Source organism: Erithacus rubecula (assembly GCF_903797595.1).
Source record: "Erithacus rubecula genome assembly, contig: scaffold_141_arrow_ctg1, whole genome shotgun sequence".
Taxonomy (NCBI): Eukaryota; Metazoa; Chordata; class Aves; order Passeriformes; family Muscicapidae; genus Erithacus; species Erithacus rubecula.
The window spans coordinates 725,844-740,836 of NW_027635538.1; the positions used below are offsets into that span (position 1 = coordinate 725,844).

At 56.0% G+C, this 14,993-nt stretch overlaps 1 protein-coding gene across 1 annotated transcript; it reads right to left on the reverse strand.

Annotated features, from left to right (window-relative positions):
* Positions 1-4,467: 4,467 nt before the first annotated feature.
* Positions 4,468-14,373, reverse strand: LOC306816684 (homeobox protein EMX1-like; the record flags this gene model as incomplete). Its single annotated transcript, XM_079333118.1, has 3 exons — positions 4,468-4,857; positions 12,263-12,447; positions 14,013-14,373. The coding sequence occupies 3 exons, from the start codon at positions 14,371-14,373 to the stop codon at positions 4,690-4,692; spliced, it is 714 nt and encodes a 237-aa protein (XP_079189244.1). The 3' UTR covers positions 4,468-4,689.
* Between the last annotated feature and the right edge of the window lie 620 nt (positions 14,374-14,993).

Here is a 14,993-nt window from a genome sequence, read left to right on the forward strand (position 1 = left end):
ATTTGGATTAAAAAATGAAGTTATTGGGATTAAAGGATGATTTTATTTGGATTAAAGGATGGGGTTACTGGGATTAAAGGATGAGGTTACTAGAATTTAAAGGACGAGGTTATTGTGATTAAAGGATTTTTTATTTGGATTAAAGGATGGGGTTATTGGATTAAAGGATTATTTTATTGGGATTAAAGGATGGGGGTATTGGGATAAAGGATGGGGTTATTGGGATTAAAGGATGAGGTTGTTTGGATTAAAAGATTATTTTATTGGGATTAAAGGATGATTTTATTGAGATTTGAAGGATGAGGTTATTGGGATTTCAAGGATGAGGTTACTGGGATTAAAGAATGGGGTTACTGGGATTAAAGAATGGTTTTACTGGCATTAAAGGATGGGGTTACTGGGATTAAAAGATGAGGTTATTGGGATTAAACGACGAGGTTATTATGGGCTGGTTTTACAGGGAAGGAGCTGCTGGGATGGGGATTTTCTTTGGGAAAGGGGCTTTGCCAAGAGCAGAAATTATGGATTTTGGTGTGTTTCTTTATAATTATACTAAAATAATCTAAAAATGTGTATAATGCTAGAATATAAAAATAAATATAATTATAAGCTTTTTATATATAATTCTTATCTAGTACATATAATAAAATATATATGGCAATTGATATATTTTAAAATATGTAATTAGATATTATTATATATCATATAAACCCTATAAAGCACAACCTGTATTTTATATACACATTATGTACACAATACATGTGTGCACACTAATAAAAATATATCAAATATAATTTAGAAAATATGATATGCACAGGCACACTAATAAAAATATATGAAATATAAATTAAAAAATACTATATGCACATGCACACTAATAAAAAATAGAAAATATAAATTAGAAAATACGATATACACATGCACAATAATAAAAAATATATAAAATATAAATTAGAAAATATTATATGCACATGCACACTAATAAAAAATAGAAAATATAAATTAGAAAATATTATATGCATATGCACACAAATAAAAATATATAAAGTATAATTTATAAAATATGATATGCACATGCACAATAATAAAAATATATAAAATATAAATGAGAAAATATGATATGCCCATGCACACTAACAAATATATATAAAATATAAATTATAAATTATTATATGCATATTAGTTATGCATTTGTATGGATATGTTTTTTTCATGCATATATATGTGTGTATATGATATATTTTAGGTATAATTATCTTATTTATATATATATAATTTTATACATAATTATATATATCATTAGATATAATTTATCTATATAATTATCTATATATTATTTATTTGTATTTTTTATTTTTATTATTTATATATATATTTTTTTTTTTTTTTTATTTTTTCTCCCCCACATTCTAGGAAAACCTGGGAAGGATTCCTGACCTTTTTCCCCCGAGCTCCCCCAGCCCCGATTTCCCCCCCCGTGTCTGGGGGTCCCGGGGGGTCCCGGGGGGTCCCGTCCCTGCGGGGACATTCCTGAGGGCAGGGGCTGGCTGGGGGCCCCCCGACATCCAACACCTGTGCAGGGGAGGGGCTGCCACTGCTGGGACACCTGTGGGACCCCCAGGGACACCCCAGGGACCCCAAATGACACGCCAGGGACACCTGTGGGACCCCCAGGGACACCCCAGGGACCCCCAGGGACACCTGTGGGACCCCCAGGGACACCCCAGGGACACCAGTGGGACCCCCCTGTCCTCCCCCATGGTCACGGAGCCACCAAATCCCGCTTGTTCCCTCGCCCCCAGTTCCCCCCAGTTGCTCCCAGTCCCTCCCAGTTTCTCTCAATGCCTCCCAGTTCCTCCCGGCTCCTTCCAGTCCATCCCAGTTCCTCCCAACTGCTCCCAGCTCCTCCCAGTGCCTCCCAGTCCATCCTAGTGCCTCCCATTTCCTCCCAGTTCCCTCCCCACTACTCCTAGCTCCTCCCAGTTTCTCCCAGTCCCTCCCAGTGCCTCCCAGTGCCTCTTAGCACCACCCATTTCCTCCCAGTTTGTCCCAGTGTCCCCCAGTGCTTCACAGTTCGTCCCAGTTTCTCCCGGTTCTTCCCAGTTGTTCCCAGTGTCTCCCAGTTTCTTCCAGTGTCTCCCAGATCCTCACAATTTCTCCCAGCGCATCCCAGTTCCTGCCAGCTCCTCCCAGTGCCTCCCAGTTGCTCCCAGTTGCCCCCAGTGTCTCCCAGTTGCCCCCATTGCCTTCCAGCTTCTCCCATTTCCTCCCATTGTCTCCCAGTGTCTTCAATTTCCTCCCAGTTGCTCCCAGTGTCTCCCAGTTGCTCCCATTGCCTCCCAGCTTCTCCCATTTCCTCCCATTGTCTCCCAGTGTCTTCAATTTCCTCCCAGTTGCTCCCAGTTGTCCCCAATGCCCCCAGTGTCTCCCAGTTGCTCCCATTGCCTTCCAGCTTCTCCCATTTCCTCTCATTGTCTTCCAGTGTCTACCAGTGTCTCCCATTTCCTCCCAGTTTGTCCCAGTTTGTCCCAGTTGCCCTCCCGCAGTTGGCAGCTGCGTTCCCAGCACGTTTGGCCTTTATTTCCAGGCAGGAACACTCGCTACAGCTGCTACCAGGGCAGGGAGCCTCGCACAGGGCAGGGCAGGGCAGAGAGAATAAATTAACCAGATCGGCATAAAAAACCCAACCGGGAAAAACGGGGCAACGGGAGACAAACGGGTGGGAAACGGGGAAAAAAACGAGAAACGGCGGAGGGCTGGGGACACTGAGAGGGGCTGGGGACACTGGGGAGGGCTGGGGACACTGGGAGGGGCTGGGGACACTGGGGAGGGGCTGGGGACAGGAGAATGAAGAGTTGGGGACACTGGAGAATGAAGGGCTGGGGACACTGGAGAATGAGGGGTTGGGGACACTGGAGAATGAAGGGCTGGGGACTGGAGAATGAAGGGTTGGGGATTCTGGAGAATGAAGGGTTGGGGACACTGGAGAATGAAGGGTTGGGGACACTGGAGAATGAAGGGCTGGGGACTGGAGAATGAAGGGTTGGGGACACTGGAGAATGAAGGGCTGAGGACAGGAGAATGAAGAGGTGGGGACAGGAGAATGAAGGGTTGGGGACACTGGAGAATGAAGGGCTGGGGACTGGAGAATGAAGGGCTGGGGACACTGGAGAATGAAGGGCTGGGGACTGGAGAATGAAGGGTTGGGGACACTGGAGAATGAAGGGCTGGGGACTGGAGAATGAGGGGTTGGGGACACTGGAGAATGAGGGGTTGGGGACACTGGAGAATGAAGGGTTGGGGACACTGGAGAATGAAGAGTTGGGGACATTGGAGAATGAAGAGTTGGGGACATTGGAGAATGAAGGGTTGGGGACTGGAGAATGAAGGGCTGGGGACTGGAGAATGAAGGGCTGGGTACACTGGAGAATGAAGGGCTGGGGACTGGAGAATGAAGGGCTGGCGACACTGGAGAATGAGGGGTTGGGGACACTGGAGAATGAAGGGTTGGGGACTGGAGAATGAAGGGCTGGCGACACTGGAGAATGCAGGGCTGGGGACTCTGGAGAATGAAGGGTTGGGGACACTGGAGAATGAAGGGTTGGGGACATTGGAGAATGAAGAGTTGGGGACACTGGAGAATGAAGGGTTGGGGACTGGAGAATGAAGGGCTGGGGACTGGAGAATGAAGGGCTGGGTACACTGGAGAATGAAGGGCTGGGGACTGGAGAATGAAGGGCTGGCGACACTGGAGAATGAGGGGTTGGGGACACTGGAGAATGAAGGGTTGGGGACTGGAGAATGAAGGGCTGGCGACACTGGAGAATGCAGGGCTGGGGACTCTGGAGAATGAAGGGTTGGGGACACTGGAGAATGAAGGGTTGGGGACACTGGAGAATGAAGGGTTGGGGACTCTGGAGAATGAGGGGTTGGGGACACTGGAGAATGAAGGGCTGGGGACACTGGAGAATGAAGGGTTGGGGACTCTGGAGAATGAAGGGCTGGGGACACTGGAGAATGAAGGGTTGGGGACTCTGGAGAATGAGGGGTTGGGGACTCTGGAGAATGAGGGGTTGGGGACACTGGAGAATGCAGGGCTGGGGACACTGGAGAATGAAGGGTTGGGGACTCTGGAGAATGAGGGGTTGGGGACACTGGAGAATGCAGGGCTGGGGACACTGGAGAATGAAGGGTTGGGGACTGGAGAATGAGGGGTTGGGGACACTGGAGAATGAAGGGCTGGGGACTGGAGAATGCAGGGCTGGGGACTCTGGAGAATGAAGGGTTGGGGACACTGGAGAATGAAGGGTTGGGGACACTGGAGAATGAAGGGTTGGGGACTCTGGAGAATGAGGGGTTGGGGACACTGGAGAATGCAGGGCTGGGGACACGGCGCTGTGCGGGACGCGCTGTTGGATGTCACGGCTCCGGCGCCGAGGAGCGCGCGCGGTTTTCCGCCCTGGCAGCTCCTCTCCCTCCTGGGCTGGGCCGGAGCTCCCCGAAAACCCCTCCGAGGTCTGGGGGGGCCGGGGGGACGGGGGTCGGGCCCTGCCCGGGCTGCACCCCCGGCAAAGGCGCGGCGGCGGCGGGGGCCGCGTCCCTAGAGTCCGGCGGGTGCCGCCGCCTGTGTCCCCCCGGGCTGGCCGGGGCTCCTGGCCATGGTGGCCGCAGCGGGAGCCCGGCCCCGCTTTAGTCGTTGGAGGTGACGTCGATGTCTTCCCCGGCGGACTGCTTGGTGGCCAGGCGCCATCGGTTGATGTGGTGAGAGCCTTTCTTCTTCTGCTCCGAGTCGGGGCCCTCCTCCTCCAGCTTCTGCCGTTTGTACTTCGTCCTCCTGTTCTGGAACCACACTTTCACCTGGGACAGAGAGCGGGCACTGGGGGGGCCTGGCACAGCTGGATCTGCACAGCTGGATCTGCACAGCTGGATCTGCACAGCTGCCCCAGCATAGCCAGCCCTGCACAGCTGGATCTGCACAGCTGGATCTGCACAGCTGCCCCAGCATAGCCAGCCCTGCACAGCTGGATCTGCACAGCTGGATCTGCACAGCTGCCCCAGCATAGCCAGCCCTGCACAGCTGGATCTGCACAGCTGGATCTGCACAGCTGGCCCAGCATAGCCAGCCCTGCACAGCTGGATCTGTACAGCTGGATCTGCACAGCTGGCTGCTGCAGACAGGGAGTTTGGGTTTTACTGGAGTGCGGCCAAATTGTCCCTGTTCCTGTTCCTGTCCCTGTTCCTGTCTCTGTCGCTTGCCCTGTCTCTGTTCCTGGCCCTGACCCTGGTCTTGTCCTTGTCACTGTCCTCATCCCTATCCCTATCCCTTATCCCTATTCTAATTCCCTGTCCCTTATCCCTATCCCCATCACTTACCCCTTATCCCTATTCTTATTCCTTATCCCTATTCTAATTCCCTATCCCTGTCCCTGTCCCTATGCCTGTACCTGTCCCTATGCCTGTACCTGTCCCTGTCCTTTATCCCCATTCATTTCTCCTTATCCTTTATCACTATCCCTATCCCCACCACTTTTCCCGCTATCCCTACCCTGATCCTGTATCTCCATTTTTATTCCTTATCCCTATTCATATTATTTATCCCTATCCTATATCCCTGTCCCTATCCCTACCCTATATCCCTCCAAGAGTGCTTGCACAGCCACCCTGCCCTGCCTCAGTTTCCCATGGCGAGGTGGGACACGAGGGACAAATGTGGTCACTGCCACCTCACAGCCCTGGAGACAAAGGAGGGGGTGCAGGCAGGGTTATGGGATGTTGCAGGCAGGGTTATGGGATATGGGGTGCTGCAGGCAGGGTTATGGGATGTTGCAGGCAGGGTTATGGGGTGCTGCAGGCAGGGTTATGGGATGTTGCAGGCAGGGTTATGGGGTGCTGCAGGCAGGGTTATGGGATGCTGCAGGCAGTGTGCAGGATGTGGATTCTGCAGGTGGGATGGGGGTGCCCCAGGTGGAATCCAGGATGGCCCAGGTGAGATCCAGGATGCTCTAGGTGGGATGGGGAGGCCCAAGCAGGATGAGGATGCCCCAGGCAGGCTGTAGACACTGCTTGGCTCCCAGGCCCGCAGCACCAGGAGCTGCTCAGCCACCGCTGCCAGCCCTGCCCAGCCTGGCTCTGCCCAGCCCAGCCCAGCCCAGCCCGGCCCAGCCCAGCTCTGCCCAGCCCTGCCGAGCCCAGCTCAGCCCAGCCCTGCCGAGCCCAGCTCAGCCCAGCTCTGCCGAGCCCAGCCCATCCCAGCCCAGCCCAGCTCAGCCAAGCCCAGCCCAGCCCATCTCAATCCAGCCCTGCCCATCTCAGCCCAGCCAGGCTGAGCCTTCTCCCCCTGCAGCTGTTCTGGATCCTGCAGCCGCTGGCAGTTCTCAGCTGTGCCTGATCCCGGGATCATCAGCCCCTTTCCCATCCTTCAGCACCAACACGGGCACTGCCAGCTCCAGAGCCTGCCCAGTGGCACAGGCTGGCATCCCCATCCCAGTCCGACATTCCCATCCCAGACTGGCATTCCCATTTCAGTCCAGCATTGCCATCACAGTCCAACATTCCCATCCCAGACTGGCATTCCCATCCCAGTCCAGAATTCCCGTCTTGGACAGTCATTCCCATCTCAGTCCAGACATTCCCATCCCAGTCTGACATTCCCATCCCAATCCAGAATTCCCATCCCAGTCCAGACATTCCCATCCCAGTCTGGCATTCCTTGGAGCCAGCCCATCCCAGCCCAGCCCATCCCGGCAGTCCCGGCTCGGAACGGCTCCTCCCGGCCCCGGCCGTGTCCTGACCCCTCCCGGGACACAACCCGCTGCCTTTCCCACCTCTGGGGCATTCCCGGAGCAATCCCGAGCTGGCGCCTTCCATTCAGAGCGCTCTGCGAACTTTAATTAAAGCGCTCTGGGAGCAGCGGAGCTGCCTTATCCCTAAATGATGGAAGAGAACCAAGGCATGAAGCGATTAAAGTGCCGGGGCGGGGCGGGGGAGCAGCGGCTCTGCCCGGCTCGGTTCGGCAGGGATGCGAGATGCGGGGTGAGACTCCCCAAAATTCCAGGATTTGGGAATGAGGATGTCCCCAGGCTGGATTTGCTCCTTGGCACAGCCGGGATGCGGGGTGAGACTCCCCAAAATTCCAGGATTTGGGAATGGGGGTGTTCCCAGGCTGGAGGAGCTCCCTGGTGCCGCAGCCCGCATGGGAAAAGTGTGGGAAGCTCTCAGTGGGCACTGCGGATAAGCCGCCCCCTCCCAGCCTCATCCCGACTCCGGCAGTAATTGGTTTAAACCCGAGCCCGGGCTTTTATCCCTTCCCAAATTAATTAACCCTTCTCCTGCCGGGGGTTTGTGCACCCCGGGGTCACCTCCCGCCCCGCGCGGCTCCCGCCCGTGTTTCCCTGCGCCTTCCCAGCTGGGCAGTGCCCTGAGGGCCACCACGGCCACCGGGACACCCCGCTCTGCTCCGGGAACCAGCGCTGCCCCGGAGGTGACATTGCCACCACCGCGCTGGGGACACTTAAAATCCGGTGGCCCCAGGCGATGGCACAAGGGCTGAGGGCGCTGGGATGGCTCTGGGTGGGGACACAGGGTTGTCACCCCAAGTGCCACCACCCCCAGCGCCAGCGCTGCCCCTCCGCCCGTCCCTGCTGTCCCCGTGCTCCTCAAGACACCCCAAAACTTCTGTGGCTTGTTTTTGGGGACAGTTTTCGGGCGGGGAGGGGACAACTGCCAGCCCCGGGCTTCGGCCGGGGCACTCTCCGGCTCTATCTGGGCATCTTTCTCCTCCTGTGATTCCCAGGCATTCGCTCCGTTAATTATTAATTATCAATTACAAAGTGGCTGTGATTCCCAGCCGGCCCCGAGCCCCTGGCCAGGGCTGCTCTGTCCCTGCAGGGACGGCTCAAAGAGGGGACAGCGGGGTTCATAATCACCCCAAAACTGTGAGGGGACACTGGGATTTACAGAGACCCCATAAAAATCCCAGAGCTGTGAGGGGACACTGGGGTGACTCCATAACCACCCCAAAATTTCCTTCTGCTTGGCGAATGCAGATTTGAGACCCCAGTTGAGGTTTGCCGGGGGTGGAGCGGCTCTGCTGGGAATTCTGGGCTCAGAGGGGCGATGCCCAACCCCACAGGGCACAGCAGGATGGTGCCCAACCCCACAGGGCACAATGATGAGCCCCAGCTCTCCCCGTTCCCAGCACACAAATCCCAGAGCATCCAAAGCTGGGATCCCTGCTGATCCATAGATCCCTGCTGATCCCACAGCACTGGGATACCTGCTGACCCCACAGATCCCTGCTGATCCCACAGATTCCTGCTGACCCCACAAAGACTGGGATCCCTGCTGACCCCACAGATCCCTGCTGATCCCACAAATCCCTGCTGACCCCACAGACCCCTACTGATCCCACAGCACTGGGATCCCTGCTGATCCCACAGATCCCTGCTGATCCCACAGCACTGGGATCCCTGCTGATCCCACAGGTCCCTGCTGATCCCACAAATCCCTGCTGATCCCACAGACCCCTACTGATCCCACAGGACTTGGGATCCCTGCTGATCTACAGATCCCTGCTGATCCCACAGATCCCTGCTGATCCCACGGATCCCTGCTGATCCCACAGATCCCTGCTGATCCCACAGATCCATGCTGACCCCACAGATCCCTGCTGATCCACAAATTCCTGCTGATCCCACGGATCCCTGCTGATCCCACAGGTCCCTGCTGATCCCACAGATCCCTGCTGATCCCACAGGTCCCTGCTGATCCCACAAATCCCTGCTGATCCACAAATTCCTGCTGATCCCACGGATCCCTGCTGACCCCACAAATTCCTGCTGATCCCACAGGTCCCTGCTGATCCCACAGGTCTCTGCTGACCCCACAGGTCTCTGCTGACCCCACAGGTCTCTGCTGACCCCAATGTCCCCACCACACGCCCAGCTCGATGCCACCTCTGCCACTCCCCCGTGTCCCCATCACAGCCACCCCTCCTCTCGCTCAGGCCATCCCACATTCCCTCCAGAGCTCTCCCTGCCCCTTCTCCCCCTGATCCCCTCATGGAACACCTGGATTGGTGTCAGGAGCTGCGTTTTCTCCCCCAGTCCCTTTGGTTTTGCCGTTCCTGTTGTTCCTCATCCCGAATTCACGCAGCTCCTCGCTGGGAGAGCGGCTGGGAAGGGGTTAAACAGCTGCACGTCCCCACCCCATGTCCCAAAGGCATTTCCTGATGCTGGGCAGCACCTGAGCCCTTCTCACCTTCCCAGGGCTGCTCCAGGTGTTGCTCCCTGCCTGGGGGACCCGGAGCTGGCAAAGCCCAAAGGGCAAAACTCATTTTTCCAGGGGGAAAAGCAGCTGGGAAATAGAGCCAGGCCCAGCCAGGGGCTGCAACCCCAGCTGGGAATTGGTAAATCCATGAAAAAATGATGCAATCCCCCAAAGGGTGGGCTCAGGTGTGGGGCCCCAGGTGAGAACACACCTGTGTCACACCAGGGTGGGTGTCATGGATAACATGGGCTGGTTTTCATGGAAATTTGATTCCATGCAGGATTTACCACCTATATTTAAATATAAATATAAACATAAATATAATAATAATAATAATAATAATAATAATAATAATAATAATAATAATAATAATAATAATAATAATATCGTGGGTTAGGCACAGCCACCAGCCCCTGGCTGTGCTTCTCCTCCAATCCCAATACCTGACTGTATCCCACCCCATACCCCATCCCTCGGCACACTGGGAATATTTCCCTCCAGGTAATTAAACCAGAATTTTTTTCTCTTTTTTTTTTTTTTTTTTCCCCAATTATTTTTCCAAAGCCACAAAACGAGGGAAAAATATTTTTCCCTGCAGCCTGAAATCCCCTCTGCTGGGTGCCCATTCCCGGATGGATCCGTGGGGAAGGACGGGATCACTGTCCCCGTGCTCGCTCCCTGCCAGCACAGCAGCCTCCCAAAATCATGCAGACACCACACTACCAAACAGGCTGCAGCACACGAAAAAACGGAAATTTAAAATATCCCCGTGTGCCCTTTGCACTCGGAAACCTCCCTGGGATTTGGGTTCAATGCCGCCGCATTTCCCCAGTAAATGGAATTTTTGCATTTCGGCTCCGGGCAATGCTGGAAAAGGCTCAGCTGCCCCCGGGGCATCCCAAGCTGCCCTTTCCACCCCGACAAGCTCCTGGCTGTTCTTTGACCTTTGGGTTTTGTCCTTTTTTCCCCTTTTTTTTCTCCGTTTCAGCCCGGAGAGCAGCGGGAAGGGCCCCGAGCCGGTGTCGGGCTGGGGGTCGGGACAGCATCACCCTGGGGATCCAAACACCCTCGGGGTTTGGGGGGCTCAGTCGCTGCTTCCAGACACCCCCAGCTGCTCCTCCCCGCTGTCCCCGTGCCGGTGACATTTTCATTTTCCTCCCAGGAACTTCCTGCTCCCAGAGATGCGTCTGGAGGTTTTGTTTGGCAGAGCCTGGGCAAGGATGAGCCAGGCGGGTACTGGGAACACCCACGGCTCCAGCTTTATTTCCCAATTAAATTTAAGATTAAAAATTCAATTAATTCGCTACAATAGGCCCAACCACCGAACCAGAATTTGGGGGAAACTTTCTCCTTCCCTCAGCTGCTGCACATCCTGGGGAATAACGCTGCTTCCCCCGGAGCATTTGGGAACCAGGGCGCCGGGCCTGGACACACAGAGATGCTCAGCCCCAATTCCTTGATTTTCCCCCAGCTCTGTTCACTTTTCCTTTCACCCTTGTGCTTCTCCTGGGTCTCCTCACATCTACATTCCTGGGAAATGCCTGTTCTGATCCCAGAAAGTCTCATCCAAAGCCATTCGCGTCTCTGTCTCCACATCCATCCCGAATTCCGGGTGTTGGAGCACAGACTCGGAGCTGCTCAGCTCAGCCAAAGGTTTTCCAGATTTCCAGGGCAGCCTGAAGGCTGCTGCTCCTTTCCTAACTGGATTTTTAAACCCAGCAATTGCTCCCGGGGGAAAACACCCCAAACCAGCGAGAAAACACTGGAAAAGCTCGGTGAGAGTTGGAATGATGGCAGAGCTGCATTGCCAGCCCCAAACCTGCCACAGCTTCTGTGACACCCGAGGGTCACACAAAAACCCCAAATCACCCCGAGGAGCCCAGAAACAGCCACAACCCTGAGGAGCCCAGGAACAGCCACAACCCCAAATCCATCCCGAGGAGCCCAGGAACAGCCACAACCCCAAATCCATCCCGAGGAGCCCAGGAACAGCCACAACCCCAAATCCACCCCGAGGAGCCCAGAAACAGCCACAACCCTGAGGAGCCCAGGAACAGCCACAACCCCAAATCCATCCCGAGGAGCCCAGGAACAGCCACAACCCCAAATCCACCCCGAGGAGCCCGGGAACAGCCACAACCCCAAATCCACCCCGAGGAGCCCAGGAACAGCCACAACCCCAAATCCACCCCGAGGAGCCCAGGAACAGCCACAACCCCAAATCCACCCCGAGGGGCTCAGGAACGAGGGGCTCCGGGCCTGGGGCAATCCCAGCTGGAATTTCACACCGAGCACTGTGCGAGTGCCGAGTGCTCCCGGGTCTGGGACAGGGTGGGGGACAGAGGGGACACGGAGGGACACGGAGGAACGGGGTGGGACAGGGTGGGACACAGAGGGACATAGAGGGACACGGCTGGATAGAGTAGGATATGGTGGGACACGATGGGACAGGGTGGGACACAGTGGGACGGGGTGGGACACGGAGGGACACAGTGGGACAGAATAGGACACGGATGGACACAGAGGGACAGGGTGGGACAGAGCAGGACATGGAAGGACAGAGTGGGACGGGGTGTGACAGGCTGGGACATAGTGGGACACGGTTGGACAGAGTAGGACATGGAAGGACATGGAGGGACACGGCAGGACAGGGTGGGACACAGTAGGGTACGGAGACACAGAGTAGGACACGGAGGGACTCGATGGGACACGATGGGACACAGTGAGACACGGTGGGACACGGAGGGACAGGATGGGACACGGAGGGACACGGTGAGACACAGAGGGACACGGAGAGACAGGATGGGACACGGAGGGACATGGTGAGACACAGAGGGACACGGTGGGACACGGAGGGACAGGATGGGACACAGTGAGACACGGAGGGACACGGTGTGACACGGTGGGACACCATGGGACACGGTGTGACACGATGGGACACCATGGGACACGGTGTGACCCGTCGGCACGGGTGTGGCCCGGCCCGTGGCCGTACCTGCGTCTCGGACAGGCTGAGGCTGCTGGCCAGCTGCTTGCGCTCGGCTCCCACCACGTAGTGATTCTTCTCGAACGCTCGCTCCAGGCGCAGCAGCTGCGACGGGGAAAAGGCCGTGCGGATGCGCTTGGGCTTGCGGGCGAACGGGCCGTGCAGCAGGAGGCTCTCCTGGGACACCTCGCTCCCTGCGGGCACACGCACGGCTCAGCCCCGCTCCCCTCTGATTCCCCCGCCCTGGCACACGGGGAGGGCATAAAAAAGGGAATGGCGGGGTTTTGGGGAGCTTTCCCGCTCCAAAATTTGTCTCCCGTTCTCGCTTGTAGCCCCATGGTGGGGTTGGACGCAGCGTCAAAGGGAGAGGAGTGAGGAAGGAAGAAAGAAAAAAGAAAGAGGGAGAAGGGATGGATGGGGAGAGCGGCAGGAAGAGGAAAGAAAGAGGCAGAGAGAAAAAGGTGAGACGGAGAGAAAAAGAAATTATAAAATAAGAGGAAGAGTGAGAAAGTGACAGGAAAAAAATAGAAAAGGGAAACTGAATCAAAAAAGTGCAGGGGAGAAAGAAAGAGGGAAGGGAACAAGGAAAGAAAAGTGGGAAAGCGATCTTAAAAAGAGGGAAAGAAAGAGAAAAGGGAAAAAAAGAGAAGGAAAAGAAAGTGAAAGGAGAAGGGAAAAAAGAGACAAGAAGTGAGAAAGCAAAGAAAAAAAAGAATGAAAGAGGCAGAGGAAAACGAACGAGAGAAGGAAAACTGTAAAGCAATCGAGCGAAAGAAGGCAGAAAGAAACGAAAGCAAGGGAAGAAAAAGAAAATTAAAGGCGGAGAGAGAAGGAAGGACAGAGGGACGGCTCGGGAGAGCGGCGGGCCGGGCCCGGGGCTGTGGGCAGCGACCGCAATCCCGGCGGAGCCCCGGGGACAAGCGAGGGCTTGGTGCCGAGCAGATAAAACTAATCCGGGCTGCGGGACCCCCCGGCACCGCGGCGGGACAGAGGGGAGACGGAGAGGTGAAAAAAAAAAGAGGAAAAAACTGAGAAAAAATAAAACGAGGAAAAAAAAAATATGGGAAAAAAGGGAAAGAAAAGGACGCAGATAAAGAAAGGAAAAAGAAAAGAAAGGGGGTGGGAAGGAAAGAAGTGAAAGAAAATAAAGGTAAAAGAAATAGAGACAGAATCAGAAAATTAAGAGAAAGAAAGAATGAAAGAACGAAAGAATGAAAGAACGAAAGAAGCAAAACAAGAAAGTGAAGAAAAGAAAGAAAAGAAAAGAAAGACAAGAAAGAAATAAGGAGGAGAAAAGGAATCGAGAGAAAATCTACAGAACCAAACAACATCTCTCTGCGCAGCCGAGATCCGCCGCACCGAAATCCTTCCCTTCGTTCCCGGCGAGGAGAAAAAACCAAATTGGCGGCTCGGCTGCGCACGGAGCGGCGGCGCCGGTCCCGGGGCCCGGAGCTCGGCGATGCTCGGCCGGGACTCTGCGGGGCTGCCGAGCTCCGGGGGCTCTGCCCGGCACCGGGAATTCGGAGCGCCGGGAATTCGGAGCACCGGGAATTCGGAGATACCGGGAATTCGGAGATACCGGCACCGGGAATTCGGAGGCACCGTGAATTGTGGAGCGCCCGTGGCCGCGGCCGTGAGTGCGGGCACGGCAGCAACAGGTCCTGCCCTGCAGCCGCGACCCCCGACAAGGAGCCCCCCGGTTCCGCAGCCCCCCGGTCCCGCAGCCCCCGGCCCGCAGCCCCCCGCAGCCCCCGCTCACCTTGGAAGCGGTGGCCGAAGAAGCGGTTCCGCAGCACCCAGGGGTAAAAGTTGAGCGGGTCGCGGTGCTGCGGCCCGAAGAAGGGGTGCGGGTGAGGCAGGGCCGAGCCCCCCAGCTGGGGGGGCCCCACGGGCAGCGCTGGGTGCCCCACGGCCTCGGGGAAGACGAGCTCGGCGCTGCCGTACAGGGCCCGGCCGGCGGCTCCCTGGAAGCCGGGGGCGAAGGCGGCGGCGTCGGCGGCGGCGGCGGGGCCGGGGTAGGCGAGGGCGGCGGGGCGAGGGGGCTCCTCGGGGCCCAGGGGGGTGTCCTTGCCCACCAGGGACTCGATGGTGAAGCAGCGCTTGGCGGACGGCTGGAACATGGTGTGAGCCGGGAGCGGGGCGGGGGGGCCGGAGCGGGGCCGGTGCTGCGGGTGCGCGCGTGTGTGCGGTGTGTGTGTGTGCGTGTGTGTGTGTGTGCGTGAGCAGAAACCTCCCCCTGGGCACGGCACACACACACACGGACCGCGGCCCGCAGCCCTCCCCCCTCCTCCGCCCCCGCCCCGCGCCCACCCGCGGGAGCCCACGCGGCCCCGAGCCCCGCTCCGAGCACGGGCGGTACCTGCGGGGCCGGGCTGGGGCGGCCTCACCTGGGCTGGGAGGGGAGGCAGGGCCGGGATGGGCCGGGCCGGGATGGGATGGGATAATGGGATGGGATAATGGGATGGAAGAGAAGGGAATTTAGGGATGGGATGGGATGGGATGGGAGAGCAGCGTTTGGAATATAGGGATGGGAGAGCAGGGCCGGGATGGAAGAGCAAGGAAAAGTAGTGATGGGATGGGACGGGAGAGCGGGGAATTTAGGGATGGGATGGGAGAGCGGGGCCGGAATGGAGAGAGCAGGAAATGTAGGGATGGGATGGGACAGCAAGGAATTTAGAGAAGGGATGGGATAACGGGATGGGATAATGGGATGGGATGATGGGATGCGGTAATGGGATGG